Source organism: Solanum verrucosum, unplaced genomic scaffold (assembly GCF_900185275.1).
Source record: "Solanum verrucosum unplaced genomic scaffold, falcon-dt-bn FXZP01000218.1, whole genome shotgun sequence".
NCBI lineage: Eukaryota > Viridiplantae > Streptophyta > Magnoliopsida > Solanales > Solanaceae > Solanum > Solanum verrucosum.
Window position 1 is genome coordinate 1350597 of NW_026020464.1, and position 13567 is coordinate 1364163.

The 13567-nt window shown below is 33.6% G+C and overlaps 2 protein-coding genes across 2 annotated transcripts; one reads left to right on the top strand and one right to left on the bottom strand.

Moving 5' to 3' along the window:
- Positions 1–5394: 5394 nt before the first annotated feature.
- LOC125808747 (F-box/kelch-repeat protein At3g23880-like) lies at positions 5395–6698 on the top strand. Its single transcript, XM_049488409.1, has one exon. It carries the CDS (start codon positions 5461–5463, stop codon positions 6667–6669), a length of 1209 nt encoding a protein of 402 aa, XP_049344366.1. The 5' UTR covers positions 5395–5460; the 3' UTR covers positions 6670–6698.
- Positions 6699–8884: 2186 nt separating this feature from the next.
- On the bottom strand, positions 8885–10264 carry LOC125808763 (NADP-dependent alkenal double bond reductase P2-like). Its single transcript, XM_049488425.1, has one exon. It carries the CDS (start codon positions 10262–10264, stop codon positions 9215–9217), a length of 1050 nt encoding a protein of 349 aa, XP_049344382.1. The 3' UTR covers positions 8885–9214.
- Between the last annotated feature and the right edge of the window lie 3303 nt (positions 10265–13567).

Below are 13567 nucleotides of genomic sequence, written 5' to 3' on the forward strand. Positions count from 1 at the left end.
ATTGTGTTGATAATCCATATGTGTGTAATCTACCCTATTTCACGTCAAATAAAGGTGAAATTTTGGTTGCGTTTGCACAAAGATTCAAGATATACAATTCAAAGGATGTCTCGTTCAGTCCAAAAGTTATTAACTTTGATCATATCCTAGAGAATGTGGAAATCTATGTTGAGAATGTGGAAATGTATGTTGAAAGCCTAGTTTCTCCTTTTCCATCGGAGGAGGGCCGGACTAGTGATGCAACAAAAATATAGGCGAAAAAAGCTCAGATCAAGACGATCAAATAACAAATAGTAACTAGAAAGAGTTTCACTATGTCCATTTTCCTCGAGGTGATTTACTTATATTTGTTATTTCAACTACAAGCATTGCATATGTAAACGACTTTTTTAGATCATATTACTTTGGATTTTGTTAGTCATTTTCCCTTATATGTACTGGATTCATAAGCCATTGTTATATGCAAAATGTTTAGAAAATCGCGAATCTAACCTCATTAGCTCATATGAGAAATAGGTTTCTGTAACCTTGAAAACAGAGATGGCTGCCCAACAGCAGGGATTTTGTTTAAACAGAGGGGCAGATGTAACATTGCAGAGTACCGGGATGATTTGAACTCAATACTTTTGATGTCGAGCATGAATTTATGTGTAAAAATCTTCTGTGTAATATTAGCAGAAATGTTGGCACAGGCACAAATGGGTGGGCAGCATAATATGTTGGACGTGGATCAGTACGTGCACTGCTCATTTATATTATGTTTTACATTTCAAATATTAAATGTTAAAATCTTTAGGTGCAACGATTTTGTTTCACTGAGGGAGAGATGAAAACCGTTGTTTAATGCATTTCAAGTGTTGATCTATTTGTCATGATATCAACTATTGATTGTAATATTCTGAAAAAGTGACTGTAGCCAAGAAATGGAAACACGAAAAGGTAGCTAATCTTGGATGGCAGGTCAAGATTAGCCTCGTGAAAACCTTAGCAATGTCAATAGTTTGACACTCAGCCATTGATTGATATTTGTGGTTTTACTGTTGATATGCATATAACTATAGCCTATACAATTGTGGAAGCAAGGGAAGGAAGCCAAAGGGGTGCGCGCGCTATGTTGCGTATCAGATCCTCACTCTGATACGCAACCTTGGACAATTTTTAAGTCCGAGCAACATAGAGGTGTGTTCGGGAAATTCTTGTGAGTTTATCTGTTTGAGCAAGAAAGGGTCATGGTTTCTATGTAAAACAAAATTAAAACTTAGTAAAACTTGAGCGAGTTGAGTTATGATTCCCTTTTAGTTCATTTCAGCCTAATCCATTTTGGCCTAAGTAACTCTTTGAGCGGCTCATTTTGACCTGCCTAATTTAAGCTCAACCCGTTCAATTTGACACCCCTATTCACATGTGATGTGATTCTGGGAAGTGATATGTTGCTTCTTCAGTATCAAAATGCCTCATTGTATGATACTGATTTCTCCACCTAATTCAAATAGCAAAAACACAGACCAAATAATACCCATCAGAATATATAAAAAAATAAAAAAGAAGCTTCAGATACATTATTAATTTGCATCTGAAGTGAATTCAAATCCGACCAAATGAATTCATTACAGAAAAGACTCCTAACAACATAAGCATCCTATAGCCAGCCGCTTCTTTCCTAAACAATCTCTAATAAAATCTACAAAAAATTGATACTAGAATAGTTTTGGCATGAAATTAAAATTATATTATCCTGAATTTGCTGACATAGAATAAGTGAAATCTCATGCAAGCAAGGAATCAAACATAGGTACTTTGAATTACAAAGCAAATCAATTACTCACGAATGTATATTTTTCGAGTTTCTCTCAATTTCAATCTTTGAATCCGGTTATTTAGTTCACACATTGTATATGAAATGCCTGTGTTAGCACGAGGTTGTGGCCACCCGTTGTTGACTGTTTTAGCTATACTATCTAAAAGTAATCGTGAAAACAATTTATTGAAACTCAACATGTTGGGCCCGTGCTCGAGCACGGGACATCTCCCATCTAATATATTTATGTAAAAACTATACAAAGCACATAGTATAATAAACAAATTAGTTTCTATCCCAACTCTTTCATAAATTATAAAATTCCCTTTATTTTATTGTTTTGCGGATACTTTAATATGCTGGCGGATACTTAATTTAGAAGCTGTAATTATCAGTTCAATGAGTTAAAAAAGGGATTTTATCAGTTTAGTGCGTTAAATAAGGGATTTAAAACAAAAATAAAAATTGACTGCCACAATTCATGCATACGTTTCTTTCATCTACAAATCAGTCATTCATAAAACGATTACTGAACTAAAATTTCAAATTTCAAATTTTGAAATTCGCTCTTCCTATTTTGCGAAAGCTCTGGAAGGCTAATTCAAAAAAAATTGCAGCGCATTTTTTGGTGAAGATTTGTAATGAATATTTCGATCTTGTTAAGGCATTCAGGAATATGGGAAAGTAATGTTAAATTCAAGCGATACAGAAGTGATGGCATAGTGGTTAGGGAAAATATTTCGTTCGTTAATCTTAATTCAGCAATTGCAGTAGAATTGAATGTTGATGAATCAAAAAAAAACATGGAGATCAGATACGTCGTAGAAGGTAATTCATCTCCATTGTGTATTCGGAATGATATGGGGGTGAAATTGTACATAGAAGTGAAGAAACATAAGGTAGGATTCGGTGTGTATCCACTATGCATTGATACATCGGATTAAAGTGATGAAGAGATACAAAATTTTGATGCAACAACAGGTGCAATTGTGTGTGTTGAAAGTGGAAAAAGGGACGCAAAGGCTCTAAGCATTGTTGAAACGAAAATTTGTGATTCCTACTTCATGATGCAATAAATGAAAAATGTTGTGTTTTGAATTCTGGCTACATTTTTTTATTGTTTAATTTATGATAAAGTTAGTTTGGTATGCATTGTTGTGTGTCTGATACTTAATTGTTTGTAAATTTTGTATGGGATAGAATAGATGTGATGTGTGCCAAAGTTAAAAGAGACAACATGTAAAAGAGATTTGAAGCAATTATATATCATATACATAATATCTTCTTCTAAATTCTGTATCTACTAATAATAGAGTATCGGAAGTTGTATTTTTTATCAATATTATATATCATATACATATAATTTTGATATTTGTGAACGCAATTGTGTTTCATGTACATAATAATTTTTTAGAAATTTAATATCAGCTTAAAAAAAGTTTGAGTAATTTTAGTATCAATTTTGTGTACTTGATACTTAATATCTTTGTAACGATGTTTGCCAAAGTTAAAAGAGACAACATATAAAAAAGGTATCATTTGAAGCAATGATATATCATATACATATATCTTCTTCTAAATTTTGTATCTACTAATAATAGAGTATCGAAAGTTGTATTTTTTACCAATATTATATATCATATACATACAATTTTAATATTTGTGGATGCAATTGTGTTTCATGTACATAATAATTTTCTGGAAATTTAATATCAGCTTAAAAAAAGTTATAGTAATTTTAGTACCAATTTTGTGTATTTGATACTTAATATCTTTGTAACGATGTGTGCCAAAGTTAAAAGAGACAACATGTAAAAAAGGGTATCATTTGAATCAATGATATATTATATACATAATATCTTCTTCTAAAATTTGTATCTACTAATAATAAAGTATCGGATGTAGTATTTTTTACCAATATTATATATCATATACATACAATTTTGATATTTGTGGACGCAATTGTGTTTCATGTAGATAATAATTTTCTAGAAATTTAATATCAGCTTAAAAAAAGTTAGAGTAATTTTGGTATCAATTTTGTGTATTTGATACTTAATATCTTCGTAACTTTGGCATGAAATAATAAAATCGTATCAATTTGAGATGTTTGAAGCACCTAAGTTTCATATACATAATATTATGTAAATGATAATGATTTAGTAGCATCTGTTGTGATTTGTACCAATCTTATAAGTACCATGTTATATGAAGAATAAAATTTTGTTATTTGTGAAAATAATTTTGTATCATATACTTGATAATTTTGTGATTCACTGTAGTAGAAGCTGTAGTGATATGTATAATACTTATAATATACAAAAATTTAATAAGGTATTAAAATGTATTGAAAACGAATTTAAAAGTGACATAAAAATTATGGACATAAAAACTCTTCAAAGTTAGAAGTATGAATTACTTAGCAATATAATGTTGACCTGGGGAGGAATACTCCAAAATACTTAATGTATCTTCAAAACAATAAAACTTTATATCTTGATTGTAAGTCAGTAAATAAATTAACTACTATTCTACATTTATCAGTTCATCATCTGTCAATGGAATGAAGACACTCTTTAGCCTTGTAGGATCATCATTCTCGCTAACGTACTCCGTCTTGGCTTTGTCGGTATCATATTTCCATAACAGTGTTGCATATCTTGAGCGAAGATAGTCACTTCGAAAAGGAATCGATGGGACCTTCATTTCGTCGCTCAGAAATTCAGCAAAAGCAGCTACATACGTTTTGCAGTACTCACTGCAAACAGAAAGAAGATACATTATAAATTGAATGAAATGTGTAAGTAAAGTTGGGTGGATACAATACTGACAGGTCTAAATTAAAAGCAAAAGAAATGCATATCATGGGTAGTGTTGGTCGAGAAATGGGAGGGGCAACCTTTCTACTCCTTTTCTTTTGAGTTTTTGCATCTTTGCTTTGGATGATGCCCCCACTTCCTTTTTCGATTTTCTCTTCATAGAAGCTTGATTTGCCATTAATGTCGGTGCATGCAAACTTTTAGACCTCTGTTCTTCCCAGTTGAGGTCTTCTGAATCAAAAATTTGATCATTATTAGGTGTTATTATTTGGGAAATTCCAATATTAAAAGATGAATGATCCATTTTGACAACTGATCCAAAATCGATTGAAACACAAAAATTGATTTTGAAAGAAAAATGAAGAAGATGATAATACCTATTTTGAACTTTGGACCGTTGAATAGAGATAGAATCGTTTGAAAATCAAATTGCTTTGAATTCGGTAACTGATTTGGTAGTGGGGAAAGATTAGAGGCGAGATTTTGGGGATGAGAAAGGTGGGTTTTGGGTTCTTTCAAAATAAAGTATCCGGAATAGAGGGTTTGGGGGAAAATAGGGATTTTTGAATTTTTATGAAAGAGTAGGGATTAAACGAGAATATGTAAACATATGTAGTGTAGTTTGGTAATTTTGCCTATATTATATATATAAAAGATCAGAAATAACTATTTTAAAAACAGAAAAAGAAAAAGTCAAAAATACCCTTACTTTGACAAAAATGTCCTCGGGAGACTAAACATTCCACAGTACAATTTGGGGGAAATTCACTGAACAGTACTGAGAATCTTCCATAATTGCAGAGCAAAACAATCGTTTCATTTCTCAAATTTCTGCTACCAAAAATGGAATCTGAAGAAGATGAAAGCACCCATCAAAACTCAAAACGGAGCAAACCCATTAACCAGTCTCAATTTCCATCAACTTCGATGCAAGATTCAACCTTTACAACCCCCAATTTACCCGAAGAACTCATCACTGAAATCCTCAAAAGGGTTCCAGTGAAATCCCTTTTGCAGTTCAGGTGTGTTTCGAAGTCTTGGCTTGGTATAATCTCTAGCTCAGATTTTGTTAAAACCCATCTTAGTTTGTCTGCTAATGACAAGGAATACAAACACCATAGGCTTATGTTGAGTTTTGTTCAACCTGAATACAATCTTAAGGATTGTTCTCTTGGTTCTTTGTTATATGGGTCTGTTACTGAGGCGTTTGATTTGGATTACCCTATGAAAAATCCAGTTAAATCTGTTTGGATTGTGGGTTCTGTTAATGGGTTGATTTGTGTTGCTATTGAGGAAAATGATTTGTTTATATGGAACCCGTCGATTAGGAAGTTCAAGAGATTGCCGGATTCTAGGCCGACATTGAGGTGTGGTTACTATTTTATGTATGGTTTTGGATATGACGAGGTTCATGATGATTATAAGGTAGTGGGTATTTTCTGTATTTTTGGTGCTGGTGGTTCGTATGATGTTGAGGTGAAGATATATGGTTTAAAGAGTGATTCTTGGAGAAACGTTGATGATTTTCAGGGTGGGGTGTTGTTGAATGATTCGGGTAAGTTTGTGAAGGGGAAGCTTCATTGGGCTACTACTGCTCGTCTTGGTGAGTATAATGGCTGGGATATCATTTCTATTAATTTGAAGGATGAGAAATGGGGAAAGATAGAGCAGCCCTGCTATGAAAAAGGGAATTTTGATTTTGTGTTGGGAGTGTTGGAAGATAATCTTTCTGTGCTTTGTAATTATAACAAAACTCGGGCAGACGTGTGGGTCATGAAGGATTACGGGGTTAAAGATTCTTGGGAAAAAATGTATACCATCAGTTGTCCTAATGACCCTGGGAAGTATATGTTCTCTCCACCCCTTTGCATGTCAAAAAAAGGTGAAATTTTGCTCGTGTTTGGGTCAATTTTCATGATATACAATCCCAGTGATGATTCGATCAGATATCCGGAGGTGACCAACTTTGATGCCTGTCTTGAGGCGGAAATCTACACTGAAAGCCTAATATCTCCCATTTTACAAAATGAGCCAATTCCACAACAACAATGAAGGCTGCAAAAGCTCAGATGAATGACAATCCCGACTTATGACATGTAAGAGCTCTGCATAATACATTTTTCAACTTGTGTTGTTCTATTTGTTTCTTTTGTCAACTATTGAATAAGATATTGCATATGCAACATCATTACAATTGTGGTTCATAGATATCTTGTTTGTTCTTTCTCCTTTTTGCATAGTTCCATGAAACAGCTTGTCGCAACAACAATTATTTGGTTATAGTTTTTAGTGTTTACCACTTAATAGGACTTTGTTTTTCTCTTCTTGAGAAGTTCTGTAAGGTTTTTTTTACATCTAGTCAAGACAAACTAAGCATAAAGACCATCAGCGACACAGAAATCATGGCAGAGGAATCTGTGTAAACCTTGACAGGGGTATATTTTTTTTGATCCAGGGCCTACTTTTACTAGTCTTTAGGTGAAACTTAATATGGATAAAAGAAAGTACGGGAATTATGGAATAAGAGTTAAAGTAGGATATACTATCCAGTTTTGGTGTTCCTCCCTGCTCCTCATAGCGTACTGCTAATTTTCTATTGTCTTCTCATTCTGTTACATATTTGTTCAATCAATGGCTGAATCTTCTTTTGGTTGATTTGAACAAAAGTGAGTTGGAAGGAGAAAGCAGTTGAGGAAACATATTTAGCTGTTATGATCAGTCACTAGCGTAGATTGGAGATACCAATGAACAGGAGAATGTTGAGAAATAAATTGGGATTTAAAGCTTTGTTTAAGATGGTTCTGTCTTCAAAGTTACTAATGTACAAAAACTTTTCATCTTCATTTTTTTGGATAAGAAGTTTCCCTGCTATAAAGAACTCTTTTATCTTTGTTTCTAAATAGAACGGCTGATGTATATGCAACTGGACCTTTTTCAGAATTCTTTGGTTCTATGGTTACGTATCACCAAGTGAGACATGAATAGCCTTTTTCGATGCATCATTTCAAGGGAAACTCTTATTTCGTTACGGTATCAACTATTAGTTGTGACTTTGAAATCTGACCAAAGTTAATGTAGCCAAGCATGTGGAAACAAGGAAACATATCTAATCCTTGTAGTAAAACAGTTTCAAGAATTTGAAACATGGGTTTAGTTATTGTTGTGGTTCTATTTCTTGATTTGCATCCTCTGTTAGACACTAAACAGAGGTAAGAGGGGAGAAATGAGACGTAGCCAAGGTAACTTAATTGTACATTTTAGTGGAAATAATACGAAGGAAAAAGATTAAAACTCCCACAGGTTTGCATTTGGAAATTCTTGCGAGTAAAATTTGGAGGAGCTAGGCAGGGCTATGCCTTTTGTGAAGTGCTCCAGCTCTGAATCAAATAACCTTTTGGGAAGGTCAATATGTTGCATCCACAACATGAGTATATCTTGTGACCCTTTCTTAGTTTTTATTTTCTTTTGGTATTTATAGACTACGTGTACCATTTGTGCACCGCTTTCATGCAGTCTAGACTTGAAATTACTTAACTACCTTATATTTGTTCATCTTCACTGTTTAGAACGTGAACTGAAGCACCTTTGACATTTCTTAAATTTTGGGAAATGGAGCTAGTCTTTTTTGCTCAAATAAGACCAGCAGCTCGTGTTTAGTGCATGTTAAATGTAAAATGTGCCAGAGCTAGCTCTTCATGTGTTGCTTTCTAGATCTACCTTGCTTTTTTCTTTTGTCATATGAGATGTCAATGAGGTTTTTGGTTAATTTTTCTGTATTTTGAACTTTCAGGAAGTGAAAAAGCTATGTATGGAACAACCAAACAACTAATCCACCACCTGTAACTGCGTGGAGCGCAATGAAGAAACGCGGGCTTTCCCTGTTTTTACAGTTCATTTGTGATGTACTAATGTTATTACTGTGTGCAATGTATAGAGCGAGACTTACCTACATCTACTAATTGTATCTCACATTGTTGGTAGTTTTAAGCTTCTCCTTCCGTTGAACGTCTGTTGTATGTATATTGATCTGTATTAGAAGATGATATGTAATGTTCATCTTCCTAAGATTCGTATTTTACTCCAATTTTTAGTTATCTTGCTATTTTGTGGTCTGTATTTTACTCTCTACCCCTCGAAAGGTAAGGGTATGGTTTGTGTACATCAGGTTCTACTTATGGAATTACATTGGAAATATTGTTGTTACAATGTTCATCTTTTTCTCAAAAACCACATAGTTAGAAAGCCATGCTATCAGATTATCTAATTTGAGGAACACGAATCTAAATTGATCTTCAAGACTTCAACCATACACATATTTAAGAATTAATACTAGTGAGTTTTCATCTCTGCTTTACATAGCCAACCTAACTACTACTAATTTTGCAGGTGGCTATGACTTGCCTCCAACTCTATGCCGAGTTGGCTCTACAGACTTCTCGAGCACTTGAATTACCAGAAAGCTTACACATATCGAATAAGAGCATCAAAATGGATTACAACTTGAAAGTTGAAAGAAGCACAGATAAGATATTGTTCGCTAATATAACAGAAGTAAGTTCGTTCTTGACTTATTTATTCATGAATCTTCATGTTTTTTTCACTCATCTGCAACTTTGACAATCTTTTTGCCCATATTTTCGCCATTGAACAGTCCAATGAAAGCAGAGGGAATGCTTTCAACGCCTCGTGAGATATCTTCAATGGTCTTGAGTTTTCCACCTTTGAGGTACTCAACTGTTTTCGACAGGAACTCAGCATACACATTCATGAGATCAGATGCTAGGAATCCTTTGATGGTAATCCTTTTGTAGACTATATCCAACATCTCTGGAGCAGCTCGTGTTGTAGCATTCGTGTACTCAGAAATAACCCCACAGACAGCTACCCTGCCGAATGAGTTCATGTTTGCTACTGCTGCTTCTAACATCCTGCCTCCCACGTTGTCGAAGTAGACATCAATCCCTTGAGGGAAACACCTTTTCAGAGCTGATTTAAGGTCAGTTTCTTGTTTATAATTGAATGCATCGTCGAATCCAAGCCTCTCCTTAAGAAAATTTACCTTTTCTTGACTACCAGCAGAGCCAACAACATAACATCCAAGTAATTTAGCATACTGTCCTACTAAATGCCCTATCGAACCTGAAGCAGCAGACACGAAAACTTTCTCCCCTGGCTTCGGTTTACACACTTCGAAGAATCCACCATAGGCAGTTAGTCCACTGAATCCTAAAACTCCGACATGGTAAGACAACGGAAAGCCCGTGTTAGGATCCAACTTATTCAACAACGAACCTTCCTTTACTATACTATACTCTCCCCAGGTAAGTAACCCTGCTACCAAATCACCTTTCTTGAAATCAGGTCGATGAGAGAACAAAACTCTTCCTACACCATAACTGTCAATGGAGTCACCAGGACTAATGGCAGTTGCAAAACTTATGGTTCCTTGTGACGAACTTTGGCTCTTCATTCGATTTATCTGATACGGATCAATTGACACAAACATGTTCTTGACAACAACATCCTTAAACTCAGACTCAGACTCAATGATAAGTGAGACGTTTTCGACTTTTATCTCAAAGTCTGACTCTTTTGGTGCACCATTTATGTTGGTTTTTATTGTTACATACTTGTTCTTTATTTCCATGGTAACTTTGGGATTGGCAAAATGTTAACAAAGGGGAAGAAAAAAGTTGAGAAGAATGTAATGTGAAATGCTCATATGGCTCAATAATTTTAGGTGCTTATATTTAAGTTTTTTTTAGAAAAATGACAAAGTGCATAGATGCTTTTATGCCGTCTATAACAACTAAGTTTTTCACAAGCATCAAGATTGTCAGTTTACGGCCAGAGGCGGAGCTATAACTTTTTCGTAGACCCTGTATTTGTACTAGAAAACTAATTAAATATATATGTATATTAACCTGTGAACCCCTAACAAAAATTAATTGACGGTTCAGTAAACTCCTAAACTCTTAATCATGATTCCGCCTTTGTTTACGACAAGAAACTCTTCTTCAACATACCTACTTGCCGACCAAGGGGAAAATTCGGTATTATCAAACATAATCACTGTAACTGACTGACTTGTACCAACTGCTATCATGATTATTTTATTGCTCTGATTTGCAACACATATTTATGTATTTATTCATCTGTCCTTTGTCAAAATATACTATATTACTTTGACTTATGGACCCCACTATCTGCTTTTTTACAAAGTGTGGCCCTTGAATGTGTACTACATTCGTTTTTTATGCAACTTTTTAAATTGATTCATCCAATAAATTGGGGCTATTAAAATTTTATTTGATAGATATTACTTTTTTTTTTTTTTTTTTTACCGTGGTTTCCGGGCGTCGCTTTGCGAACCCGACTAGCTATACCCACCGGGTCCCGCTGTTTCAAGGCGGGTCCACCACGGTTAGTTCCACGGGGCCCTGGAGACACGGCCGGTTTGTAATGCCTCCAGTGGCCCTGCTGGGGCTCGAACCGGCGACCTGAAGGACTTTGTCCCAGGCCTTTACCAGCTGAGCTACCCCTCAGGGTTATTTGATAGATATTACTCTAGCATATCTAAAGTATTTCAATTTTTTGAGTTTCATACTTGAATTACAAAGTATGTGAACTCAACAATCAATTATTATTTTTTTCTACCTGAATGACGGAGGTGATAATAGGAAAAGAAAACATTTGATAATTAAGATATGTTTGATGTATAGTTAGTGAATTTTCAAATGTGAAACTCAATAAAATAAGATATTTAAGTGGATTTTAATGGTTGTTTGTTTTGTTTTAAACATGTCCTTGAGATTAACGAATGGCAAAATCTAAGAGTTTTAATTGCCACGTGGCATCATCATTTAAATATTCCACTTGCAATCTTTTAATATTAATGAAACCCACTCATTTTCAATACGCTGGAATTTTTTTTACCCTTTTCAGTTGTAATTATAATTATTTTTTCAATATTTTTCGAGGAAGAGAATTAATATATGACCTCTTCGAAGCTACCACCGCTACATGGTATAATATATAGTTATTTTCATACTCAAAAAATTATTCTCTTCCGTTTGATATGATGAAAGTCAGTTTTTATGGAAAAAAATTTCCTATCATAATTATCTTCACATGCAAGAAGTTAGAAGTCCTTTTCAATGCTGAAATGACTTCCCTTGCTATATGGGTGTCATTTTCCCAATTATTAATCTTTAGCACTCCAAATTTCATCAAAACACCCTCTGATTTGATATTGTTATTATTTTTGTAATATACATATTTTTGAAAAGTATTTTTCACTCACCAACAAACACCGGAAAATGACTTTTTTCACTCACCAACAAACACCGGAAAATGACATCAATGTCCCAAAAGTATGACGGAGGGTATTTGCATACCATTTACGATAGTTCAGGGTATATTTGTCTTTTTTCCCTTTATTTAAAATATATAATAGAGTAGAGCGGGTAACGGGTTGTTTTCGGTTTTCTCGCTAATACAAAAGAGTAGAGGTATTTCTGAAATTTGGCAAGCCAAAAGTATAGCTTTTGGAATATATTCCAATGCAGCAAATATCAAAGTCAGTACGCTATGAAACTGTTTGGTATGTTTTGAATTATGAGTCTATTTTGATATACTGTAATTAATTATGACCAGCAAATAAAGTTTTTGGTGAAAAATAATAATCTTAGCAGATATATGTAAAACAATTGCAGTACTAGTGTTAAAATTTTTATCAAAAGAAGTTGAATGAAAATTCATTCTTCAAAGTAAAAAATATATAAGAAAATGGAAAATAACATAAATGGGGCGAGGCAGGTCTTAGCGGGGCGGGTTAGGGCAGGGCAAATTTTTGAAGGAAAAATTGTAGAAATCTCACATTTTAGTTTACTTATTATCATTATCTCCTATAAGTTTTACAAATCTCCAAAATTCCTCATTTTCGCGCATCAGATAGTGTATCATGTATAAAATGTACATCAGATTAGTGTATCTCGCGCATCAGATAGTGTATCATGTATAAAATGTACATCAGATTAGTGTATCATATATAAAATGTAATGTATCTTACTTAACGATTAATGTATCTCGCGCATCAAATTAATATATCAGCGCTTATATTATTGTATCCGTTTTGAGGGATTTTTGTAATTATAAACTTTTAAGGGATAGATTGTAATTTTGCCTTAAAAGTATGTGATTTCTGTAATTTGCCCTTTTTAAAATAATGTTAAACGGGGCAGGGTAGGGCGGGTCAAAATCTTGGTAGGTCAAGATCTGCCTTGCCCCAATCCGCCCTAACCCTCCCTATTTGCCATTCCTATGGCACTAGGGGTGTAGTGACGGTGTACATAGGTCGATTTGGTTAGGTTTTTCATAAAAAAAAAATCTAAACCAACTATGTCGGTTTATTAAATCTAAAAACCAAATCAAACCACATAAAGTCGGTTTTTTTGGTTTCGGCTTTAGTCGATTCTTTCGTTTTTTTATTTTTTACAACTATACGGTATTTGAAAAATAGATCAAATATTTTTTCACTTACCTGTGTGATAAGCTAAACTTAAAAAAAATGTTAAATGAATAGAAATTTTCGAAAAGATGGTAAAATTCGCATGAGTACAAAATAATTTTTTTGAAATATCAACGTTCATTATGTTAAATTAATAGGATTAAAGGCTAGAGGCAAACTGAATACAAAACAAAATATTTACAAAGTAAATTGTTAACTTCGAATTTGAAAAACTATAACAATATAATTGTAACTTCGGATCTTAATACAAAATAAAATATTTACAATTTTTACAAGCCCAAATTTGAAATAAAATATATAAACATTGAAAATTATAAACTAACTAAAAATATATTAACAAAGTAGATTATAAATAATATTTTTTATCTATAAATAAAATAAAATTATATATATATAATATTTACAAAATTTTACAAGCCC